The 26,855-nt window shown below is 39.2% G+C and overlaps 1 protein-coding gene across 1 annotated transcript; it reads left to right on the top strand.

The window, feature by feature from the left end:
- Positions 1-210: 210 nt before the first annotated feature.
- emc2 (ER membrane protein complex subunit 2) lies at positions 211-26,729 on the top strand. The gene is made up of 11 exons (XM_055042231.1): positions 211-274; positions 927-1,040; positions 4,500-4,564; positions 6,145-6,230; positions 8,454-8,511; positions 11,651-11,736; positions 11,929-11,988; positions 17,722-17,803; positions 18,490-18,600; positions 21,544-21,648; positions 26,227-26,729. The coding sequence occupies exons 1-11, from the start codon at positions 235-237 to the stop codon at positions 26,311-26,313; spliced, it is 894 nt and encodes a 297-aa protein (XP_054898206.1). The 5' UTR covers positions 211-234; the 3' UTR covers positions 26,314-26,729.
- The last annotated feature ends 126 nt before the right edge of the window (positions 26,730-26,855 follow it).

Here is a 26,855-nt window from a genome sequence, read left to right as displayed (position 1 = left end):
TCAATAAATTATAAAATATTGTGTTTTATTTATGTGTTTAAATTTTACTCTGGATATCTTTCTGTAAAATCCCCTTTGTTTATGTCAATAGCAACGAAAACATTCGTAAGGAGGCAAATGGCTTTTAAGCACTATGTATTAAAAATAAAACCTTTATTTTTGTTCAGGCACGCCTCTGGTCGGCATGTTTCTGACGTAGAAGTGGCGTATGTTGTCATATGAGGGGGTAAAAAGATGGCGTCTTTGTCAGAAATGTACGATGTGGGTTGGGAAGGTAAAAATACATTTTATGTGTTCTTACGCAGTGGCATGCTCTATTTATGCATTTTAAATGGCCTAATTTTCTTGCTTTATCGAACTGTATTTGGTCCTCGCTGTTAAACTGTTAAATTTACATGGAATTACGTCTGTGAAGAGCTGAGCAAATGCTAATTAGCTAACAGTGCTAACATGTCAACTTACTGGATACATGTCATTAAAACGAGCTTATCGACTCCTCAGTGGTATTCGGTAGATAATAAACCGTGTAGCGCATTTATACAGTTTAGAGATTGTAGGTTGTCTGAACGAGAACGACTCGTAAACGTAGAAGTATGTCCTTAATGGTTGTGACTAGCAATAAGCTAACTCTTCATTGGTGTCGAGGAAATATAACGCAACGTAAGCGATGTTACATATCTTCTTAAGCTTCGCTGGTCATGTGACGTGCATGTTAGGTAGGTATAGTTTCATAGTCATTGTTCAAGTTTATTTTGCGTGCTTTATGTGAAAGATGTGCGGCTAAAAATGGCCAGCAGTCATAGCTAGAAGACTGCAAAAATACCAAAATGACCAGATTACACACGTTCAGGTGTGCATGTGTTTAATAACCGAGTAACGATGCAAACTGTAAAGGATTTTATGTGGTTGCATATCTGTTTGTACAGAGATGAGAGACAAGCTGCGTAAATGGAGAGAAGACAACTGCAGAAATAGTGAACAGATAGTGGATGTTGGTGAAGAGCTCATCAGTGAACATGGATCAAAACTGGGGGATGACAGTAAGTAGCTTTTTTTAAATGTATTTATTCATTTTTTTACTCAACTAAAAACATGTGTCAATTACTTGATTTTTCTTGTGTGAAGCAGAACTTTGTAAGAAAAATGAGTGCCTTTTTAATAGTAATGATTACCTAAAAACACAAGTAGATTATTATGTTCTTACTTAAAGAATATGATGTATGTCTTTTAAGTGATAGTCATGGATTCGTTTAATGCAGAAAGCACACATGTTCAGTTTAAATACAGGAATGTGGCTGTAAAGAGTCTTTAAAAAATGAAAAAGTAAAAATACCAATCGCACAAAAAAAAAATCAGCAACCATTACATCTTTTTTATGGGTCAAGATTTTTAGAAGAATCAAGAATTGAACTATACTTTAGTCACAAACAGTGATATAAACAGCAGGTCTTTATAAAATCTTTTTATTTAAACAGTTGTGTTAGACTGAAGTAAAACTTAGTATAAATTAACACCTGCTAAATTTAGGATTTTGTAACTAAATGTGTCTTATTGCTTCTTGCTATTCTATTCATAGAGGTAACACTGAAAAATAATACTACCTGATTCAGATGTCTCAGTTTTACCTGTTCACACAAATTTTAACAACATCTTATGTATCTTACATTAGCAACCAACTAACAATAGTAAGTGTAAGTAGCAGTTTTGTGTATATTCTCGAGGGAATGTATACATTTACTTGGTTAGCTCTTCATTTTCTTTAAAGAAATTATAATACAAGGAGTGAGTTAGTTAAGTCTAAATTATGGTAAAATTTGTGTTGCCTTATCTGCTTCCTGTTGTTGTCGACTTCCATAGATTTCATTTTAATTATCTCCTTACACCTTCTGTTCAGCCTCTGACTTATATTTCACATATAATAAAACTAGCTAATTTTGAGTTTGTTTTTCTCAGTAATAACTTCCACACCGAAGCACGCCTCTTGTTAACCACTTGGTGATGCAATCTCTGAACGGAACAGTGCTGTGCTTGAGTTTTAGCCCAGCAATACACTCTGCATATTTCTCTTTTAATCTTGACTAATTGAATCAAATTCGTGGTAAAAATCGCAATTTGTTAAAACTCATCCATATTTTTGATGCCTGGCTTTGCTTTTTGCTCGGAACGGTCAAAAAGACAAATCCGCAGGCATAAAATGCGTTCGGTGTCCAGAAGCGTCTCTCCAGAAGTGATGCTTTTGGAACAATTGAGACCAAAAGCGACGCAAGAGAGTAAACTGAGGGGAGTCGCTTCGCTGTAGGGTTGGATAATGAAACGGTATCAGCAAGGGATTATGGCAGCTCCTTGGACGTTTGATGCCTCGTTTTTTTAAACGCAGCCGTGCCTCTGGTCAGGATTTGAGGAGCCCTTCATGCTGAGACATATGTGCAGCTCCGTAAATATCATGTCTTATCTTCAGGGCAAGAGAGGCTTATGTCATTTATAGATATATCTTCTGCTTGAAGAAGAAGCGGGACTTCTGACAATGGCATGGCCTGTGCAGAGCCATGATTTCACCGTTTTTAAGTTTGTCTGTCATTACATGAAAGCAGTCAGTCAGATGAGTCGTGAGGCTGGCTCTCATGGACGTCTTCAAAATCCGTCAAACAAAAATGCATCAAAGTGTATGTAGACAAAATGATGTCTGAGTAAAAATGTGGATTATTTGATTAGATTCTTTTGTATGTTTGTTTGAATTACATTTATTTGTAAAAAAAAAAAAAAACTGGCAAAAATAACTGAACTCTACAAAACGTTTTCTTGCATTCTAGCATTTTCTCACTTGTTTTTTATTGGTGCGGAAAGTGCATGCAATCGACTGTCCTCGTGAGAGTGATACAAACATTTTGACATGCTATGCTTTTATTGAGCCCAGATCTCGAATTAGCTGTAAATGAGACGGCAATTATCGGAACAAAACCTGGAAGCATTAAACTAACATAAGAAGAAGAAGAAAAAAAGTTGTTTGTTCTGGCACTGTCTGCAAGCTTTTATGAGGACCTGTGCTTCACAAAAGAAGTGTTAATTTTGCCTTGTCTAACACATTGTATTAATTCAAATAATCAGTCTTTCTTGGCTGGTTGTCAGTCTTTTGTAATGATAATGTAAAATGGGGAAAATGAGTGTTTCATACTTACCACAGAATTCAGAAGCTTAAATTATAGCATTAGCTTTCTGTGGTAGTGGTACTAAATATACGTAGTTCAGTAAATAAAAGGCTAAACATATTGATAGATTTGGAACACTTTTCATTTTGCAAAAACAATTCCAACATGAAACAAATGTAATACCGTTCACTACTTTTATGTTTCAACAATATTCCAAAAATTTATACAAGGGATTTTATTACCAACAGAATCTGTAACTTAAACAGTTTCTATAACATTTGTGCAATAAAGGGACTGTTTTTTTTTTTTTTTTTGCGGTGCACAGATTGCAGTTTTTTGTCCAGTCACCGATATTTAAAAAGGCTGACCGGCCGATTTCAGTTGAATGAAAAACACAACAAAACAAAATAAAGAGTTTACCTTTGATCTTAATGATTACTGGTAACATTACAATATTCTCTGTTCTCTATTTAAGCAAATGCTTGATTTGACTAGAATTGTGAGAGTTTGCCGTGTGGCAGGGGTGTCCACTGTGTGGCTCGGGGCCCATTTGTGCCCCTTGAAATGACTTTGCCCGACCCCTTAAGAATAATATAAGCAATTGATGACCTAAAACATTTGAAAAGTGTCTGTTCTGTTATGTTTTTTTAATAATGCAACCTTTCCAGATTTGATCTGCCCACAGTCTGGATAATTAAAACACTTCTTAAAACTTATTTGTATTCATTGGCATTTAATTGAGTCCTGTCTTTTCTGTTGTGATGTTTTACTTTTATTTACTTATTATTATTGCTCTGATTAGTTTATTGTATTATTATTACTATGGTTATGTATTTTTTTTTCAACAAATGATGATGCATTTATTGTGTTAAAGTTTTTGTGCAGCACTTTGGTGCAGGTCTTTTGTTTTCAGAAGTGCGATACAAATAAATGTGACGTCGATATAAAACTGTTCAAAGCCCTTTTTTATGTTTTGGATCTTTACTGATGTAGAGATTTCATTAAAATGTTTATTGTGGAGCAAGTTTAAACTAAAAAAGCAAAAATTAGTTTAATATTGATTTCTTTTCAATTTGTTTGAAGAACTTCATGACCTGCCAGTTTTGGCCCCCTCTACAAAACAGTTTGGACAACACTACCTTAGTAACGTCACATTCTGAGTTAAGTGCAAAACAGTCATTTAAATGAACTGGAAGGTTGGTTATGTGAGGGGTGAGGAGGAAAGCTGCTCTTGAGGGCAAACTCCACATCAGGTAGAATTTAGGATCTTATTTTTTTTGTTTTTGTTTTTGTTCATAACGAATGGAAAGGGCATTTAACACTGTCCTCTTTGTCCGTCTGTCTTCTGCCCAGTCTGGATTATTTATGAGCAGGTGATGATCGCCGCGTTGGACTGCAGTCGGGACGACTTGGCTCTGGTGAGTTTTCGCCACACTTCCTCACACGCCCAGAAAGCTTCACAAGTTAATCGTTCACCCTGTCGCAGCCAGTTTGAGTTTGCAGCACCCCCGCACTGCCAAATTTGAAAAAAGTATGTGTGTGTATATATAAATATATTTTTAAAAAAGTCATTTTTATTTGGCTCCCTCTGTACTTTTGGAAAAAAAAAACAGCTGGAATTCAGAGGGTATATCAAATTAGTTGTTCTGACTTTTTTCTTCAGCATTAGTGATGTTCCTAAGTATACTTAGGTCTTAAGCACAGAACAACAGACATGAGATAGTACCAGAAGTAGTCATGAATAAATGTGGCATACTCTGGTGAGGAACAAGGCAGGACTCGCTTATTAAAATGAGTTGTCTGGTGGCGATCCTCTCAGTCCAGCTGCCATGCTTAAAATGAAAACAAAACAAAGGACCTTAGTTGAGTTGATGGGTTGTGGAAGCGATCCAAGTCGCTCCGTAGATTTTTCCATCTAATTCAGTTTAGTGCAGAGGATGTTTTTTTATTTTTTTATTTTTTACAGTGCCTTGTGAAAATATTCATAACCTTTGAATGTGTGTACATTTTGTCACAGTACAACCACTAACTTCAAACTGTTTTATTGATATTTTTCCTTATTTATTTTTATGTTTCATATTTGAGAGAAGAACAGAAAGTTGGGCATAAACGTGAAGTGGAAAGAAAAGGATGCTGGGAAGGATTTCACCAGCCCAATATATCACATGAATCGGTTTTGATCTAAACCGTCACATTGTAGCTCTAGTTGTATGTAGGGCGACAACTAATGATTATCCTAATAGTCGATGAGTCCGACGATGAATTGGTTAAAAATATTGGCAGATTCTGCATATTTTTCATTTTACCACATTTGCCATTATTGATTAATGGATAGCAAAAAATGCTTAGTAGAAAATATTCTTTTTCAGACTGACCCAAGTGAAGATAAAACGAGGCCACTTGTGGAATTATGGGTAGAACAAAAACAAAGGTGGATTTATTTCCACCTTAAATCCAAAATGTATGTTTGTATTCAGTTTTTGCTGCTTTGAGTTAGCTGGCATGTTTTAAACTCTGTACACTCCACTTACAGATTATTCGATTACTGAATTAGCTGATAGTTTCAAAAATCAATTAGTTACGTTTAAGCCGATTAATGTTTTTAGTCCTAATTGAAACATGACAAAATGTGATCCTCAGGCCTTTAAAAGGCACTGTAGCAGTTCTGACTTGGATCATATGGTATAAACTCCACCTTTGTGTGGAAAAGCAATAAAAAAGTAGCAGTAAGAATCCTTATTTTTCTTCTTTATGGCTGCAAGTTTCCCAGATGAGTTGCAGACTAACCACAAGTTGTCGTCAGACAAAGGAGGTTGGCTGCTGGCTTTATGCCACGTTATTTTACCAGTCACTTCTGTTTACAGAAAATGGTGAACAAATCCTAGGAAATTCTAGGGAACCTGCATGAGAACAAGTGTTTAATAAAAATACCACTGCCTGAATTGGTTTGTTTTTTGTTTCTTCTTCTTTTTCCTTCCCCCTCCCCACTTCCTTCCAGACCTGTCTACAGGAACTGAGGAAGCAATTTCCAGATAGCCACAGAGTGAAGCGATTAACGGGCATGAGGCTGGAAGCTTTGGAAAGGTAAGCGAGAGACAGCCAAAAGAAAAAACACAGCAGCAGCACCAGAGACGGTTCTGTGTGATTATATTAGGAGATGAGGGAAGGGGAAAAAAAGTGTTTGCAGAGCCTAAGTGGTGCTGCGACTAGGGCGTGTTTATGTACAGTACGCTGTGTTTATATTGGATCGCCCGGCATTCGTCGTGGAGAAGAAGTGGGGGTGTGAGTGGGTGGACGGGGAGCAGCGACTCAGCCCTGCGTGCTCCTGTGGCCCTTCAGCTTGTGTCAGGGATTCCCGGGAAGGAAGCGGTCGGCTCCCACTGTTATTCCAGGGGTCCCTCAGTCGTTTCTGGTTTCTGCGCTATTCTTTTCTCATTTTGTTTGCTTCTTACCGCCATTTCTATTTTTTTATTTATTTTTGCTTCATTTCTTCCTTCCTTCTCTCTATTTTTACACTTTTACTGTCTTGTTTTGGTTTCTTTCCTGCGAGAATGTCTTAGCCTGGTAAATATTGACACTTTGCCATGCTCGGCATATAGATCTGGGGGACGAGGCGTAAATGGGTCAGCTCGAGGCCTGGACAGTTCGGTTTGTTTATGAATCGGCGAGGATCACCTCTGCTGGTTTATTGGTTATGTCAGTTTATGTGATAATTGAGAAAGATTGCTCGGGCTCTGTCAGATTAAATAAACTGCACAGTAGGATCTAATTGGCTGCAGACAGCGCTCCACTTGAATGACACAACTTCAAACAGTACAGCCCTTCCTCTTCAAGGCACACACATGCAAACACACACTTGGTTCTTGAATAAATAAAGCAAATCAAAGTGGCTCGTGAGTGGTTGCATGGTGCCATCTGAAATCTCCCAAAGTGTGACTGAGTAATAAAGTGAATGTGAGGGAAGCGTCGGGGCTGGAAATGGGGCTGTGCATTGCTAATGGGAACCAGAGTTGCTTCTGTATGTTGCAGACTGTGGGTGGGATGGCTTCTGGTCACAGAGCCATGGCTCCGGCTCCTGCTGCAGGCGCTTCAGCGCTGAAAAAAAACACAGTCAGGAATCACACCTTGGTGCCTCATTTGATATGAAACTGAGGTGCAGATTTCCCTATATTGTTTTGTATGTATGGCTCATACAGCTTCCCTTTTGCTGAAGTGTCTTATGACCACAAACTTCAATGGATTTTGTTTTGATTCTATGAGAAGAAACAATGCAAGTGGTGTTTGACGGTGAATTAAAAAGAAAGATACAAGGTTTTAAACTGTTGTAAAAGTCAGGGTTCATATGGGTTCTTCAAATCACAAATGCTTGAATTTCAAGGATTTGATTTTTCCTTTAAAGTTCTTGATATTCAACCTACACAGTTTTGTAGTAAAGTGCAATTTAATCTTTGATTATAAGCCGAAATTTGGAAAACTCTATTTGAAATTGAAACCTAAAGTTTACACACACAAAATAACAAGACAGATATGCTGTTTTTCTGTCTGAAGTTAAATAAGGCTCAAATTATTCTTGTTCTTTGTGAATTAAACAAGTGGAATTGAATAAGGTTATGTTCTTTTTGTGTATTTTTTTTTTGCCTAATATTTTTCCGAACTGAATAGCCAATTTTAGGAGGCAAATATTTTAAGTTTGTTCTTATGTTTGTTGTCTTACATGCATGTTTGTAGACGTGCATTCTATTACAAGACCTTAATAACAGTAACAAATAACATCATATCGAACTGTCTTTTTTTTTGTTCACTTATATTGATTTTATCTCCAATGTGTGGTGCTGGAAATGTTTGGTAACTTCCCTTGTAAATGCTGGAGAAGTGTTTGAATCGTACAGTGAGAAAAGTGCACACACTGACAAATACAAATCTGAAAAAGGGTGAGATGGTTGACGGGTATTCACTTCATCTAAAGTGAAAACTCTCAAGTTAGACTCGTAAGAGCAGCAGTTTTAATCGCTTAAACCAAAATGAACTTGAAAACGGTTGCATGCGATCTTAAAAATGGTTCGATCTGTTCTTATTGTGTTCATAACTCATTAAGGTGAAATTACCGTGTCATAGCGTGAGCTGCACAACTAACAAAGCCAAAATGATTTCTGTGCAGCCTTCACTTCAGTCAGCCTTCTGCCGTGCTGTAGACACAGACTTCATTACCTTAAATTCTCTCTTATTTCCCACGACAAAATTCTGCCCACGTGAGCTTTGTGACTAGCTACCAGGCTAATTTCTACCCGTTTCTGTTTGCCTGCGAAGGTACGACGAGGCCAACAAACATTACGACGCCATTCTGCAGGAGGACCCCACCAACACGGTAAGATGGAGAACAAATCTGCCTGCTTTGCCTCAAACTCAGCTTCACATCGTTGTCGTCTTGGCTTTAAATCTGCCTGACTTTGGTGTTAGCGGTAGAAGTTCACTAAGTTGAGCTCTTTGGCCTCACTGCTCTCAATCACTACACTGATCAACTTATCACGCACGCACACACACACACACACACACACACACACACACACACACACTGAAGACTGATTAGGGTATGGGGTTGGGTCATTGGGAGGTGATTCATGATCTTAGTCAGTGTTATATATGTTTGGAAATGAAATGTTAATAAAGGTCCGGTCTTTGAAGGTGGTGATTTATCAGACCTCCTGGGGTCCCAAAGTTTCTGATCCACCTTCTAATCTATTTCCTTTTTTTTTTTTTTTTCTTTTTTGGTCATTGACTTCAGTTGAAACGTCTGTTTTGTGGCAAGCGCCGAACAGCGTTTTGTACAGAACGCTACCGGACTTTTGTCCTCTGAATTCAGTTCACAGTTCATTACGGGGGAAGACTCGCATGTTGGGTTATTGCTCTTTCATTCCCACGTGACTCTCCGTACTCGTAATGGACCTGCTGATAATTGCTCCCATCAGTACTTGTGTCCTGTTACAGGAGTGATTTATTTTAAAGAGGTTCACAAAAGAAACTTTGCCTGGATTCACTGTTGCTACAGCCGTCCCCAACTTTCCCAGAAACGTTCAAGTTTCCTCTGACACATCGATACGAGGTTGGTTAAGGTTTGGTCTGTATCTCTCTCAGATGAACATCCAGCTATGTGTTTAAAAAATAAAGCACTTGCAAAATAATGTCAAACATTGTTTTATTCTATACCATTAGCACCTGTGGTAGCAAAGGAAAACAGTTCTTTTTCACCTACAAACACAGTTCAGATTATCTAGCCTTCCTCCCATAAACAATTTTGGTGTTTTCACTTTATGAGCCAATTAGCGCATCTGAGGTGAAAATATGCAAAAATTAGGTGTTTTTAAGTTCGTTTAACTCCGTCAGTGTTAAATAATACATAGGATTTGGTTAGCTCTGTTTAAAGCGAGGCTTCATTTTGCGTACTCTTAACTAAATACCCAGAAACAAAAAACATGAAGAATACCTAACATTTAAATTTTTATTTGGCAGCGCACAAAATTAAGAACAATCAGATTATCTTGTCTTTGCATCCAGTTTATGCTTCGGAACAGCGGTAAATGCGGAATTGGTGCTACTGTGCATCCACCCACTGTTTTGACAGTGGGAGTAGTGATTCCAGTGACTCCCATGGCACCCCACCTCCTCCACCACCTAAAGACTCCTGGGAGTCACTCGGAAAGGGAACAGTCCATTTCCTGTTCTTTGCTCGCCGGAGCCTGCCACCCTGTCGGGCTTAAGCTGCCACTCAAACATGGGACTGGGAATGGAACAAAACACACAAAGTACATTCCCCTATGGTAACTTTCAACATTTTTTTCCCACGATGCGTTTCCTCACTATAAGGGTATTGATGGCAGTTGGTGTGAAAGACACAATGACCTCATTTAGCCCACCTGTCTTGGGGTGGGGACACTTTCCTCCCTATGCTTTCTCCACGGAGCACGAGATTGTGCCGGAGATGGGTCTGAGAGATGGCGGAAAATTGGCAGCTCACGAGGAAGACTTGCGAGGCATCCCAGCATGTGAAGCAGAGATTGGAAAGGGAGCTGTTGTAATTACAGACTGTGGAATAGATGTGGTGCACATTAACCAAAATTGTTGAATCAACAAAAATTGCTTAGGATTTTTTTTATTTTTTTTTGCCAAGGAGCTTTTCCAAAAAGCGTTTCAATCTCCTTAGACCTTCCACTGCTCAATATATTCCAATGCCTACATCAAGTTGCGAGCCAAGTGTTTGTCTCTTTGTTTTACCTTCCGAGAAGGATTTTATTTAAATTTTTTTTGCCCACAAGAAAATAGCAGTTTAGTACTTTATTAAACATCGAGCAAAACCACATATAGCATTAATATTAAACTCTGCTGCGCTCTTTGCATTTCCTCCCATCGCGTTTTACATCGGACAATTCCTGAGGTTTATCCACAAATGGCTGGAATTAGATTCACTTCTGGATAAATTACGCTCTCCCTACTGAAGGCTGGAAGAATAACATTTATTTGTTTAATGAAGATGTTCGCTATCCTGTGTGCCCCTGTGTTTCTTTTTTTTTTCTTCCCTTTCCTTGGTGGCTAAAATATTGCCTGTCAGATGAGGTTGCAGTCTCTCAGCAGGTCTCTATCCCATCTTGATGGATAAGTGGATTTTGTTTGATGGCAGTGTCAGACGAGGCCCAAATTTACAGTCCCCTAGACATGAGTCATACACGGCCCCCCAACGGTTTCAGTTATTGCTATAGGAGAGGAAACCCCACTCAGTCAAGTGCCAGTCCATAAATAAAATAAGGTTGTGGCGGGGCAGCGCGCGGCTAATGGAGCAGCAACCTCCTGTTAAGCTTTTTCCCCTTTAGTATCAAAAGAAGCAGGAGAAGAAGAGAAGGAGGAGGTGGCGGGACGAGGGGAGAGTAAAATATTTGGAAAAGTCAGAGCAGCCAGGGTAATTCTTCCTAATGCAGATTGATGAGAATCTAATCCACCTTAAGGTCAGTTCCAGCTTCAAAACGAGGCGGAAAGCAATTTTCAGCTGATGCGCGTCGGAGGCCATTGCAGCTGGGGATGCGTGCTGCGCCGGCAGGAAAGCCGGGCGTCAGGGTTTGGGGGAGTGTGCCATTTTCCCCACTTGGTAAGAGGATGAGTCACCGCTTTATCTCAGCCACTGAGCTCATTCCAGCTACCAAACACTGACTCATAATGTGTGCCCATCTCATGCTAGACATGGCCACTAACCAGTTTCCAATTATAGTAGACGTATATTCATGCAAGTTTCACATTAATTGTATTGAAAAAGAAACAAACAAAAAAAAACAAACATATCCTCTAAAATCTCTGTAATGCAGGAAACATTTTGGCTTCTCTTCTAGGAAATCTATTTTGTTTCACAGTGAAGGGGTAAGAGTTACAGTGGCTCTTACCCCTCTTACGGAGCTTTTTACCACTGTGCACACAAACACTTGAGCTGGGGATGTTAATCCTGTTTACTCTCTCCTCCACAGGCAGCAAGGAAGCGCAAGATTTCTATACTGAGGGCCCAGGGGAAGAGCACTGAAGCCATAAGGGAACTCAATGAGTATCTGGAGCAGTGAGTTCTCATCTTCTTTATCTGCTCCAACTTTGATTTGAATTAAAAATGAGTCGACTTTAAATAAAGGCAACAAATCCCCACGTTTATTAAAGCTGTTTAGTTAGTATCGGCGTGGTTACATTGCGTTAGTTGGAATGTGTTCACTTTGTTCAAAAAGAGAAAGAACAAAATTTGATTTTGCGCTTCCAGGTTTGTTGGAGACCAAGAGGCATGGCATGAGTTATCAGAGCTCTACATCAATGAACATGAGTAAGTATAATGAGTCTCTTTGGATATTTTAGGGCTGAACATATGGGGAAAAAACATATCACAAGAGCTGTTGTACTCATTCTCCTCTTACTCTATACTGATTTTCTTTTTTAAGCAGTTATGGGAAAATGTCTTAATTTTCCACAATCTTAATGGATACTAGCAGCTTTGATGAGCTTGTTGGGCACACAGCCCAAATCCTTCTAGACCAGGATTCTGCACATGTTTGGTAACGTCTTGTTAGCTTACCTAACTTGTTGCGAGACAAGCTGGCAAGCATTTTGTTCCCAAAGAGTTAGTGAGTTTGTTGCTACCACCAACCTTTCTTATTTGGGTCATGAAAGGTTAAACTGCTGAAGCCTTTCATCTGCCCACATCATCCAGAATGCTGTGCGGCTTTGCATTGGAGTTCAGTGAAATTATCTCAATTCTGTTGGACATATTTTCTGTTTATCACTTGTCTATCGCAGTAGATGTCGTTATCGTTTTAGCGCCCAGCCCTGGCATAATTATGTGCCCTATTTCTCACAACCTAATTTTGTAAAATGCCCCTATTGAAAATGAAGCTGCAGAAATGGGCAACTTATAATGGAAAGTTGCCCAGAAGGACGTTGTGAGTTGGAGTTGTGGTTCATTCAGCTTCAAACATTGTGAAAAGTTTGGGTCAGCTTCAGAATAGAATTAGATAAGACTGCATTACCCAATATGTCAATATGTACTCTGATGTTCAGTGAACTACAAATGTATTTATGCACCTTGGACATTTGCACATTTTTTTCACTTTACACCCACCAACTTTATTGGATTTTTATTGGGAGTTTTGTGATGAAACAGCATAAAGTGTAGCATAATAATTAAGTGGAATGAAAATAATAGCCTGGCTATTCAGTGTAATGGGGTTTACCTGTCTACATTTATAAATGCTACAACTAGTGAAAAACTAACAGTTCTCATCAACTCAAAATACTTTATTCCTACATTACATCCGAATGTGTTTCTTGAGAATTAACTTGTAGAGGATGGTTCTAAATCACCACATCTGTCTACTTTTTTGTTTTTTCAACCATGTATCATTTTCTTTCCCCTTTACAATTATGTGCTACTTTGTGCCAATTTATCACGCAATAAAATACTTTGGAGGTTTGTAGTTGTAATGTGACAAATTGTGTAAAAGTTGAAGGGAAGGAGTGTGAATATTCCTGCAAGGCAACATAGGCTGCATGTCTTTCTAATCAGTTAGCAGATATGAATAGCTCCCATTCTTCCCGGTTAAGCAATTACTAACCTGTACAATTACAACCTATTTAATATAATAGACCATACAAGCAGGGCATTTTCTCCAGATGGGTGATGTAAGGCACCATTAACAGTCTGTGAGCTATTTCTGCTTTTCCCTCAGGACAGCTACTGTATTTATTTTAAACCAAAAGTAAACGATATAAGAACCCAAGGTTCAATAAAATAAAAGGCACTTTGGGACATTCTAACACACTAAAAAAATTTCAGTGTATAAAATAGTTATCTTGTTCTACTAAATAACTTTTTTTCCAGCAAAATAAACTTATTTAAACAATAAGGCAGAAACATGTTGTATTTGGTATTTAAATAGCATCAGTCTGACAGCTTGATCTCTTGAGAGCTGCGGGAGAGCCACAACATAACGGTCTGAGATGCCTAACTCAGCCAGGGATCTGAGTAGAGTTTTGTCCATGTTTGTCACATAAGAGTAGTTTGATAGGATTTCAGCCTTAAGCTCCTCAAGACTCCCTGGCCTGGAATATATGCATGCGTTCAAGATGAATTTCCAGACCAAAGACTTGTTTTAAAAAAATAAAACAAACAAACAAAAAAAAAAACTCTGTGAAATGATTGGTGCCAGATTTGTTATATCTGAGATTGTTTGAAGGTTCACTGTTTGAAGCAGTGTCTGCTGTTTCATTAAGTCTTCTCTATAGCCATTTGTGTAGACACTTGTCTCTGTGGTTGCTCCGGTACAAAGGTAGTGGCAGCAGGAATGTGTTGTGTCGTCAGGCAGCTACTTATTGGATATTTGGTGCTTTTGTCTGGGAGGCTTGATGGCTCTAGCGGCCAGAGGAAATCCAAGGGTGAGACCATTATCTCCTGGCTAATCCCAACACTTCTAATATCACACCATTCACTCCCACAGGGCCTTATCAACAGGCGTGTCAATTTCTTTTCATTCTTTTCTTTATTTTGGGTTACAAACTCCCTGTTTCCCCTCCTCCTCCTCTTCCGGCCGGCCAGGCATTATCACCAGGGTTTTCCTAGAGGGATGGAGCAGGAGAACACTTGCTGTGAAATTCCCAGGAGAAGGTGGTGTTGCTTGTCCTGCCTCCCTGAACCGCCTGCGAAAGAAAACACGGGTTGTTGTTGAATTGTGCAACAGAAAAAAAAAAAAAAAATCTGTCCTCCCCTCAATGCCCAGCTCCCGGGTTCTGGTTTTGAATGTGATATAGAACATTAAGCTCATAACTAGGGCTGAAATGATAAATCAGATAAATCGTGATTAATCGTGATTAATTGTGATTAATCGATTATTGAAGTAATTGTCCACTAATTTAGTAATTGAGTAATCGTTTACTTGTGTATGAAGACTCTAAAACAGGACCATTTGCTAAAATAACACACTCAAAGCAGTAATTAAACAAAAACTCTCCCAAAAAAAAAATACATTTTTTTCATACAAGATGTCAAAAAAGCTTTTGTTAATGTGTTTAACACAGAACTCTTAAAGTGTCATAGTTGAAATTTTGTAAAAACTGATGGTTTTCCTAAAGGGAAACCTCTAGTGTGCAAAAACCAAAATCTTCCTTTAAGCAGCTTTTCCTACTCAATTATTTATCAGTCGATGCAATAATTGGTTAATTAATCTACAAATGACCAAATATTCACTTAAAGGAATGCTGGGTTATTTGATTCTAGGTAATAGAATGTTACATATATTTAACATTGTTTACATATATTTTTTCAAGCAAGTGAATTGTTTTTGGTATCTTTTATTTAAAAAAAAAAAGGCTTCAGTGGTTAAATGACTAGTCTGCAGAATGTACCAATTTGTTCATCCGATTACAATCACTAATAAAATAATCATTAGTCGCAGCCTTACTCATAACCCAAAGGCACCCTCCCACCCCCAAATGCATTTTGCCAAATCTAAATAAATTTCTGTTTTCGACGCTGCGAGAGTGTGGCGTTAAGTACAGAGGGAAGCATTTTCTGGCGGTTTTCTTAGCCTCCAAAAGAAACAAAAATAAGTCCTGCAGCCTCACATATCATAGTGGCTACAACCTTCCTTAAGGCAGCCCTGGTTAGGAGTTAGTTCAGAAACCCGTTTTAGGGTTGCAGCTTGGTAACGGTGGAATTTAGACGGCTTAGACGGCGAGTACGTGGGGGTTAGGGTTCTGGATGTGGTACAAGATTCTGCTTGATGGCTGACGGGGTGAACTCTGATGCAAGCCGCGGCCTCTGCACAAGCACATCTGAAAGTCTTTACGGAAAGGAAGTGGTAATTGTAAGCAGCCCCTCAACCCTTCAAGCCCTCTGATCTCCCCCTTCCACTCAACTCCTTCCCAATGTTTATTTCTTTCTGTGTCCCAAACCTTCCTTCCCTTGATATTCTGCTAATCTTTCAACCGGTTAGAATGGAAGATGTTAAACAGGCTGATAAGTTCTTCTTGTTCTCGCATTCACCATTTCAGTTATGGTTCTCTTCACATCCCAACATTTGCCTTCATTCTTCAGACACAGTGGAAGATATTTGATGGAAGATATGTTAGTTTGAAGTCATGTGAAGAGAGGTCTAATTCAAAAAATGTATGAACAGAAATGATACAAAATATATTGAGTGTATTCAAGTTTAACTTGATTTCTGCATAAATCCCTGCATAAAAGGGCACTTTTTTTTCTTTCCCATAGTTGCTTACCTGCATTGCTTACTGCACAAAAGTGTATCCTTGTTTAGTTAATTATTTAATGTTATTATTACTCGACAGTCCATCCAGGATTGATTATTTTGCAACCAAAAATTGCAAATCTAATGATTAAACAAAAATCATTGTGGCGCTACTTCAGAAATATTTGTAAGACATTTCGCAATAGTTTTTTCCTCATTGAACCTCTTCCAAAATCTAAATGTAGAAGAACAAATATGAAAAAACGCAGACAGATTGTGATCTCAAACATTTTTATTCTTTAAAGCACTTAAGTAGATCCATTTTTGTTAGTTACCATATCTGTCTTACCAAGTTGCACGCAGACATCTTCATTGCGTCGTTTCACTTTAGGCAGTTAAGGCCAGCGATATCTCACTGCTAACATACCCTTGCTAGCTAGTTAGCTAGCTTTTTGTTATCCATCATGAGTATGTGGAAATTTATCACCACTTGGCTGGATGACATTTCTGCATTTCTGTGGTGATATTTGTTTTAAATTCCTCCGACAACAGTCTTACAAAGGTCTTAAATTTTAGTTTGTGCAGCCTGCAGAAACCCTGCTACTACTTGACATCAACAAAGGTTGAGGCAGCAGTGTAGTAGAAAAAATTATGCCCCCTGCAGGGTTTTTTTTTCTTGAATAAATTTTCAAGTATTTATTAGTGCAAAAAACAAAACAGAGGGATCTGGTGATGTCAAGTGAAAGTCTGCGATTGTGGAGCTTGACTGAAAGAGTTGCATTATAAGAACTTTGCTAACTTACAATCTATGATTTTGTAAAACTTTGAACTGCTGCTACCAATTTTGCTTTAGGAACAATAATATAAAATCTAAAGCATCACTAAGAATCTGTCTTTAAGCCATCCTGTGGGTGTTGATTGGGACCAGAGCAGAGTTCAGGATTCATATGTGAAAGAGGAATTACTAAAACAGGGTATTCATATTCTTTTAAGTTACCTAGGCTACCATTACCAAAACAGCATTTTCTATAAAGTCTAGAGAATGTAGATGCTAATTTTTAGCTTTAAAACTCAGTGGAATAAAATGAAACACCTTTGCTGTGTTGTTAAATATTCCTGGTTTTTGTAGAAAGTGTTGCTCTCCTGGAAGAGTTTCCTCTTATGTTTCTGTGCTGCTTTTAACTTCTTCATGAGACATTTTTAAACACGTCACTAAACCTGGGGGGGAAAGAAGAAGCTAATTTTCAGTCTTATTTCCCCAGTAACAGTATCCACATCAGAGTTATGTCATTGGTCAGCTCTAGTCAAACTGAAAACTGACTGACTTGGATCAACAGCAGAATTTTCAGTCCATCTCTCAATTATCCTGATGGTTTTTGGAAAAGGAAAACTTTGTTTTAAGAGTGGAAACTGCTGTAGATCAGTGTGAGAACAACAGTTTTGATGCATGTTGCTAAGAAGTGCTGTCATATGCCTGTTAATGTTACCGCTTTACCTGCGGTGCTGAACTGAGGAAAGTAGAGAAGTACAAAAACTAAACCCGCATCTAAGAGTTATCCCCAGTGTCCACAAGGCAGCTCGAGAAATCATCACAGCAGATGGCATGGAAAGGAAGAGCTTACCCTCTGCCCTGATCCTGTAAATATATTGTATGTCAGTTACTTGGAAACAGATTGAAATCTTGTGTGATGGCTAAGATTTAAATCCTGAAACTTTATTGGTGAGTTTCAAAATGCATTTTAAGGTTGGTGGGCAAGCTGACGGATGACTCATCCTGAGCTGAATCTATTGACTTACTGTTTGCCTTGTCATTTCCACAGCTATGGAAAAGCTGCGTTTTGTCTGGAAGAGCTGATGATGACCAATCCTCACAATCACTTGTACTGTGAACAGTATGCGGAGGTGAGTTCATCATCGACCTTGAGGGCAGGCTGTGGAGTTAATGCTGAGATCCCTCTCTTAATAAGAAAAGAAAGATTATTGCTATTTTTTTGAAGTGAGGTTATGTTAAAATGTTATAAACAGAAAATATCCTATGCTGCCGGCGTTTTCATTTAGTTTAAATCCAGATTTAGTTTCAGAGCCTTAAGCTAACGGCTATTCTCTGTCAGGGGCCGAAGCCAAAAATGATCTTCCATCATCTTAACACGACTCCAATGTCAAAAAGGTCACACTTTTTATGTACATGCCATTTTATGGGCCTTTTTGCTGTCTTTTTTGTGTTTGGATGAACTGCTCTAATCCTTCTAGAGCAGGAGTTAATTTTGCTGCTTTGTTCGTCGCTCCTCTTACTTTCCTTCAAACTAATCTGGATGAATCCTAAATAAAGATACGAAGAGTCACTGCAAGTACGATAGTAACTGCTTACAACTTTTAACACAAGCTCACTTCAAAATCTGCCCTCTTAATTGCATCTGTGACATGAATAAGATCAGGTTGATTTCTCTTTTAAAGGGCAGGACCACTCAATGTCATTGGGAACATACTGTAGACTCATCAAAGCAGATGTGTTGCTTGTTCAGATGTCATGCTGTCATTGCTTCAGTTGCCCTTTAGCAAAAGCCTTGCTATAATGTCTTCTCTCACAGGTGAAGTACACACAGGGGGGGATGGAAAACCTGGAGCTGGCCAGAAAATATTTTGCCCAGGCACTGAGGTTAAACAACCGGAACATGAGGGCCTTGTTTGGCCTGTACATGGTGAGTACTGCCTTGCTTTAAAGAAAGAAGCAACACAAGGAGAGGGAAAGAAGGGGAAAAAGAACAGCAGGACCATTTTAGCAACCCTGCGGTTTGTCAAGGTTAAGGTTGGCCACAGTGAGAGTTAAGTAAGACCGCGTGTGTGTGTGTTTTTTGTGGGGGGAAAACAGAAGGGGCTCTCAGACAGGTCATCTCGCTGCTGACTCAGACGTTGAACCCCACTGCTGGAAAAGTCTCCCCTTTTGCTGGGCTTGATTTAACCAAAATCTTGTATTAGCAATGCTTCATGTTCTATTTAGATAAAGTAGAGACAAGTAGTAGAAAAAAAATGTATCAGCGAGAACAGTCTGACCTCAGCAGGTATTTTGTCAATGGCAAATTATCCAATCAGTGCTGATTTGATTGCAGCCTGGGTTGAAACCGCCTTCCATCTGTGCATTTGTTTAAACAGGATGTTGTCAGCTTTGGCCAGTAAAATACATGTAAGAGACGTGACATAAAAACATAAATAAAGCATTGCTGAGAATACAGGTTTCAGAAGGGAAGAAGGAAACTCTAGTGTTTTCACCTTTTCCTGCAGTCTAAACACCACAGAGCAGCCAACACCTTGTCAAACCTCACCGAGTTGGTGGCAGCAAATCCACAAGCAGGACAGGTTCTATTTCAAGACATTTGTCTATGTTGCCCTTAGGCTGGTCAGGTTAAAGATGTACAGCAATGCAGTAGTCAGTGTTCTGTAAAAGTCTGATGCGCCAAATGTGGTGTTTGGCGAAATTACCAGCTAATATTAAAGCATCTGAGCATAATTTGCTTCTGAAACATCTTCCGAAAACTGGTCGCCCTCCTGGGGTCGGTTAATAAAACCACTCATTACATTTCCACAGTGGAAATGTAACAAAGTGAAAGCGACTAGGAACAACGGCCAGTAATCCATGAAGTCATGTCAGATAACAAAGCAAAAAATGCAAAGCTGCATAGTGCGGAGAAGTTGTTTCCGGCGGAGTCAATAGCAAAGGCCAAACTTCTTGTGGCTTTCAGATTAGCTCATGTAAAGTGGGTCGAGACCTTCCAGGTTAGGTTCCCTTTCAGGGAGCAGGTACATGCGGGTTGGTGTGATTTGACATGCTATTTTATCTATTGTCAATGTTAAAGCAACCCACACAACCAACCCGGATCCCCTTCTGTTGCACACGTATGATACTGGTACATTAGGGGGAAGCTACCGGCATCATCCAACATAATCTATTGACTAACAAGCAGGAGCTGGGGTCAAACCCATTGACGCAGTGTAAGGAAGCCTTAATGCATCTGCAAACCAAGACGTTTTGTCCAGTTTCATGGTGATGATTTTGTGGAAACTGGTTGGGGATCCTAACCGTGACCTGTTGCCGATATCCACAAACCGGTCAATGAAGACATGAAGGGCCAAGTTTGGTGTGGATGAACCAGTGACCTTTGGGATGGATTTAAGTGGAGGCTGCAAGCCAGTCCTTGCCATCCAACATTAGTGTTTGGGCTCACTTATGCACTTCAGAAAAACAAAAGGTCTAAATTCCCATAAACACATCCCTGGAGCTTGTGGAAGACCTTCACAGTTTAAACTATTACAATAAAAAGCAGGTTTTGTTAAACCATAGGGATTAAGAATGGGAATGTCACTTAAAGATGTGTATGTTAAGACAGACAAAAGAATATTTCCATAATGTAGTGCAAAAGTATTCATTATATTGTAATATAGTATGAGCAAGCAACTGTCACTCAGTTCATTAGCTTCCCTAATGAAAAGTGTTATTAGCAGGGCTACACATTATTAGGAAAATGTGCAAAATGCAGAACTTGAATAATATCGACTGAATATTGTTATGTTAATAAACTTAATAGCCAGATGTTCTGTCTATTAAAACCGATTTTCAGTCCCTAGCTATGCTTTTTAGTTTTCTGATCAAGCATAAAATCAGATGATTCCAGGCATCTTAGCCCATTTCTCAGGAAATATTCACATCTGATTTAGAAATTTGTCTGAGTGGTTATATTTTTCCCCTTTGGAAATTGTAATTGTCACTTTTTTCAGTCTTGACAGGTGCAGGCAGTTCAGTGAAAGGGCAGAAAACTTTCACCACCCCAAACCCTGTGAGTCAGTGTGACAGTGGACTTGGTAGCACTGACCACAGTTGGCTTGCGGTCGAGTTACTGACAACACATGCACGGGGATTCCCCTCCATAATGGAGCGTGCTGTTATTCAGGGGTAGCCTGTCAGGGTTGACATCATCCAAACTGAGGTTTCTATTGAGTTGAAAAATAGAAACAAAGAAAAGGCATACAAAAAAAAAAAAAAAAAAAAGAAAAATACAGAAGCCAAACCAATTTTTTTTCTCAAAACAACAGGGCCAGGTTGATTGGTATGTAGTTAAGGTTTCAGCACAGTGGAAGCGAGAGCTTTGAAGTGCGGGCCGACTAAGTCTTCTGGGGTTTGCTGTGTGGAGATGATGGCAGGAACATGGGAAAGACATGGGATTTGTGGTTCAGAGGGGAGCTGTCGAAGCAGGCACAGACTGTGATTCACAAGGCAATCTACTCACTGTGCAATAGGCACTTTTTTTTTCTTACTTTTTTTCTAACATACAAGTCCTTTCATCACCGAGAATCAATGGTGTCGGAGAAATTAGACCCTGTTAAGTGACAATTTGCGTATGAAGCATTAAAAGCACTCACTTTTTCCTCCCCATAAATGATTCCCTCTGTGTCATCAGTCCAGGGTCTGTTTTTTCTCTTCATTCTGCCACAATGACTAGTGGAGTGGTGGATGGTGAGAGTGGTTGCACATTCATCTCAATTACCATTTTTTTTATTTTTATTGCTGTTTCACCAAGTTTTGATAGTAGAACACTTCTTCCCCTGTTCTCTCCTTCACGACTTCCTTCCTTTTTCTTTTTTTCTCGCAGTCCGCAAGTCACATCGCTGCCAGTCCCAAAGTCAGTGCCAAGGTGAAGAAGGACAATATCAAATATGCGGCTTGGGCTGCTGCTCAGATAAATCGGGCCTACAAGGTGAGAGGATGGAGATGTACTCCAACAATGCATTCGTCATATTCCGCTGCTGTATCGGCTGCAGAAAGCCTTCAGTCTTTCTTCAGTCCCCCACACACCAATTGTTTCATCTGACGTTTTTAAAGCATTCTTTAGTCTGTCCATTTGATCTTGTTTTCTATATCTGCGACCAAAAGCAAAGGTCTTTGTACTGCAAACCTAAATTAGAGGAGCCCATCTGAAAGCGTTCAGAGGAGTTGGTCAGTCGCATAACCAGTAGTTCAGGACATGTTTCCCTGCTTAAATATTTTCTTTAGTGTCTTGTGTGTTTGGGAGAAGCTTTGCCCACAGAGACGGAGCACATCTGGGTTCAGTGACGTCGGCTGCTTGGAACCAAACAGCCTGGCATGTTTCTAATGTTTGTTTATTATTAAGAAAGATGACTCTAATCTAGAGCGTTCATTTTGTGCCCAAACATTCAGATAAAATCAGCAATGAATGCATTAGATTGGTGTGTTTAAAAGGACTTTCAAAGGGTTTTAGTGGCTAAACGACTTTCTCTTTTGAATTAATATGAAAGTTGGCTTTAGAGTAACAACAGTCGGATGCTTTATTCACTAAACTACCATCGCGTTCCTCCTTTCTAGTGTTTTGCAAAAGTTTCCGTCATTCATATTTGTAAATACAATCCAGTAGCTGCGGTTGATTGTTAGTGGAAGTTATATATGTATGTAAATTCTCAGCATAAATAACCCTCAAAGGTTTACCACAGCATCAGTGAACAAGCAGCATCACAGAGACAAAAGAATGCACATTTAGTGGAAATGTATTCATTTTAAATGCAAGACTGCCCAGGGATGCAATAGACTATATTAGCTTCTTGCATATGAACCCAATAAACACGTTACAATGTCACAACATATAAACAAGTTTTGCTTTCTTCGACATTCTTTCCCAACGACCTGAAAAGTTGTAAACGTTGGTGTAGTTGTGTGTATCTGTGTTATTATGCCTTGCAGCAAAACTTGGACGTTCCTCCTTTTTTTTTTTTTTCTTAACCCCTCTCCCACGCACGTGAAACGGGTTAAATAATAAGGTGTGAGGTTCTGCCCTTCATTCCGTCTGCCCTTCCTCCAGTTTAATAACTTCTGAGCCTTTCTAAGGTAACGGAGACGCGGGCCTCCGTCAGACAGCTGCAGGCTGCTGAGCTCTTTGTGCTGGCTGATTGATGGCCCCTTTAAAGCGTTGTTCGTGTCAGTCGTCCGGTTTTATTACACTCCGGTACCTGGTGATTGTCATACCTCAGCGTTGGGGTCAGGCAGGTGGGCGCGAGACGTCGACGAGAGGTCACGGCCGACCGAGAGGTCACGGCCGACCGAGAGGTCACGGCCGACCGAGGTACTGACATCTGAAAGACCTGGAGATGTCGCTTTTGTTTCGGGGGAGCAGGGCGTTCTCGGCTGCACTGCGTTTGTCGGCCTCGTGCCCCGACTCTCCAAACAAATTCTCTGATTAGCTCCACTGTCACGAACCACAGGCTCCCACTGCCTCATGACTCTATTATCAGATGCTCTAAATAGATGTGAAGCTGTCTGGTCTGCTCCTTCTGTTGGAGAGGAGGGCAGAAGTTAATGTGGTGGTCTCACCTCAGGCTGAGGAGATAATTGACTACGAGGCCTGGGCTAATGGTGCATTAGGCAGCAAGCAATTAAATGCGCTGATCATTGCAGCTACACCATCTCAACACACACCCACACATATATAAATATATATATATACACGCACAATAAATCTAGAAGAATGAGTCACTGTTGGAAATTACGTAGCCAATTTTATACCTTCGCCAACTGCCCTGTCTTAGTTTGGCAAAAAGGAAGGAAAAAGTTCTAGCATGGAAATAGCCGTATGGGCTAGGTTTAGGTTACAGCTACTTCCTGTTTGTGGACTCTTGAGCAGTGCCAAAGGTGGAATGAATAAACGTGTCAATTCAATAAAAGCGGTGCTTTTTATTGAAAGAAAGAAGAAGGAGGAAAAAAAAGAGTAAGCAGGGTTTTTCTACACTGCTTCAAAAAGGCAACATGTAAAAGTTGCTTGCAGTTTGGTTGACTGCATGTCTTGAAGTTGAGGGGTATATGTTGAGTTTTTAATCATCTTGCATGGGCCAGTGTGTAAAGGACTTAAATTTACAGGAGCATTATGATCGAAAATGTAATATTTAGTGATGCACCAGCGTGAACATTTCTGCCGATATTGTTATTAGATATTAACATTGGCTTTACAGCCAATATCCAAAACTTACTGATATTGTATAAACCTACTCTTTTGACACATGAAAAAATGACCATAGCTCCGACATTGCTTCTCTGCTTCAGACCCATTTTACTTATGGGACCCATGGAAAAAAAAAAAAGCATATCTTTGTCCTTATTTACTATTAATGCTATTAATATATTGTACACCTCTGATCAGAAAATAAATCCACACTGATTATGTCATTACTAAATAAACACAGTATACACCCAAGTGTTTTACCTAATGTAATTTACATGGATACAAACATTGTTTTCAATCTCGGCCCAGTTCTACTTATCAGGCCGATGCCGATACGTTACAAAAATGACTAAAATTGTCCGATACCGACGTCATTGCGAAGATATTGTGCGTCCCTTCTTAAAATTAGGAAAATTATGGACAACCCTGAGCATCCTTTTCACGAGGTTTTACAACTGGAGTTTCTTCAGTCAGAGACTTCTTCTGACTTGCTGTAATACTGACTGCTAGAGGAGATCCTTCCTGCTCACAGAAGTCAGCATCTGCAAACAACTCTTTGAAGAAAGTTGTCTGACATGTAATTACCACAACAATTAATTTCCCTTTTGGTTTAATAAAGCATTTTTAAGAGAGATGGGTATGGTTGCCCTGGGTTTGGTCTCTTCAGTTGCCCATCTGTTGCTCTTGTGTTTCTGCAGTTTAGAACAAAACCTTACAAAGCGTCCGAAGTCCTGTGTATTATCACCAATTTCAAAGTGCATCTGATCAGATAATTTCAAACTTTGAAAGCTTTTAGAACCTGCTTTTATGTTTTGACACAGATTCTGATGTTTTCTCTGCCATTCGCTTTGAATTTTGACTCCAAACAGTTGCACACTGCAACCATGAGACTCTGGAGGAAAGCTGTTCGACTGAACATCCTGTTGACGTCACTGATATTGTTCATCGTCGCAGCAGCCTGTAGGCCCGACCTTACCTCAACACGTTGCCCCGAATGATTGTGTAAGAGGTTTGATTGGACGAATTTGTTCCATTTCTGGCTCCTCGCCTACAGTTAAGGAAGTCATTTTTCCTTGACGTATTTTGGAAGGGGCTGCCTTGCCCGCTGCAGAACTAAATTAGGTAGAAAAATTGTGTGTCTGGGTGTGTACGCTTGAGTTGTCTCGTACACGGCTGTGGTTATGATTCACTTCCTGTGAAACAGTCTGGACATGGAGCAGACATCAGTGTTGGGGGGGTGTTATGTGCTCCTGCTCCAGAGGCCATGGAAGTGGACTCCTACTTGACTCCTGTCTCCAAGCCAAGCACTCTTCAATCAAAAATGTCACTTACGCAACATTTGAACAAAACTCTTTTTAATTAGAGGTGATTTCTTATTTTGCACGACCTATTTGCCAACTCTAAAGACTCCAGAGCTGATTATTTCAGCTTCTAGGTCTGAAGCTGGAATTAGGATGTTTTCAGTGGATGAGCCATCTATGAAGCCTTATTAAAGTGTCTGGTTTAAGGCTGTGACTAATGACTGTTTTAGTGATCTGTTATTCTGTCAATTATTCTGATGATTAATCGGTTAATCGGATTTTAAAAGTTGGCGCATTTTGAAGATTTTTCATTTCACTACTTCAACCTTTTTAGAGAATATTAGAAAGATGCTAAAAGATGCAAATATGAAAATCAAGGATTCCCTAAAATGCAATATAAACTTCCCTAAACTGCAATTCTGCAGTGTACTCTTGTTCACTTGTAGCACAGGATGCATCTGTAGCTAAAGAAATACTGTCTACCAATCTATTTATATTTTGACTAATAACTAGAAAGCAAACATTTTTTAATAGATTTTTTCCTTTTTTTTTTTTTTTATAAAATTAAAAGCAAAGTGAATCTAAACAAACAAATTTGCAAACAAAGGTTGTTCTTTAGTTTAAATGCAAAGTATAAACATTTTTGTCCACCTTTGGCAAAATTACTACTATGTGGATGTTGTTCTTTGAGCAAATGTCCTCTTTTAGAGTTAATCGATTACTAAATTGGTTGATCACCGTTTGTTCAATCAATCATTTGAGCCCTGAACTGGTTGCGTTTTAAGCCTCATACATAATGAGTAGACTTAATTATTGCTCTGAGTGGTGTTCTTTCAGCAAATGACCTTTTTCCATGTCTATGTAGTGCACTTAACAATGAATCAGTTACTAAATTAGTCGACGATTAATTCAGTAATCAATTAATTGTGGCTCACTCGATTAATCATTCCAGTCCCGGTCTGGTTTCATGTTATTTAAGCCTAATACGTAATGTTTTTCTCTCTCTCTCCCTCTCCTTCCTCTGCAGCTGGCTGGTCGAGGCAATAAGGAGAACAAATGCTCCGTAAAGGCAGTGGAGGAGATGCTGGAGTCCATGCAGATCACCATGTCATAGGTCTCCCGATTTCATGTTTCCTTTTTCTTCTGTTAAGTCGGAGCAACATGGCAGCTCAAACATCCTTACGATTTGACCATTCATTCATCGACAAGTGTTTTTTTTTTTTTTTCTTTTTCTACCACCTATAGGTTTATTTTTTCTGTAATTATTTGATATTTAACAGAAAATGGAGGACACTCTCAATAACTCTTAACTTAAGTAAACCATGCTGTAGATAGTTACCCAGCTTGGATTATGCAGTTTCTAGCAGGTTTGAACTGTTATCACTTTGTACTACATCAGCATCGATATTCATACAGCGTGACCAGAACACATTAGCTGTACAATACATGCTATTTATGATCCCGTATGCTCGTTTTCACAACTCTGTAAAATAAACTAATAAACCTTTTTTTTTCCAAAGTGGAAAAGACTACGGATCTGAATCTGAATTTTTCTGGATTGAAGCTGATATAAAGTTAGACCCAGATGCAAAAAAAAAGAAAAATAAAAAAAGAGCTGAGCTGTTTACCTGCAGACCAATATGAAAACCCAACAAT

Source organism: Poeciliopsis prolifica, unplaced genomic scaffold (assembly GCF_027474105.1).
Source record: "Poeciliopsis prolifica strain line A6 unplaced genomic scaffold, Auburn_PproV2 SCAFFOLD017, whole genome shotgun sequence".
Classification (NCBI taxonomy): domain Eukaryota; kingdom Metazoa; phylum Chordata; class Actinopteri; order Cyprinodontiformes; family Poeciliidae; genus Poeciliopsis; species Poeciliopsis prolifica.
Note: the sequence above shows the minus strand (reverse complement) of the source record. Positions and strands in the feature narration are given on the sequence as shown.

Bases quoted from the DNA above. Each gene is read 5' to 3' on its own strand.
- emc2 (XM_055042231.1), top strand. From the start codon at position 235: ATGGCGTCTTTGTCAGAAATGTACGATGTGGGTTGGGAAG. The intron at 1,041-4,499 runs GTAAGTAGCTTT...TCTTCTGCCCAG, and splicing joins ATCAAAACTGGGGGATGACA to TCTGGATTATTTATGAGCAG. The intron at 18,601-21,543 runs GTGAGTACTGCC...TTTTTCTCGCAG, and splicing joins CCTTGTTTGGCCTGTACATG to TCCGCAAGTCACATCGCTGC.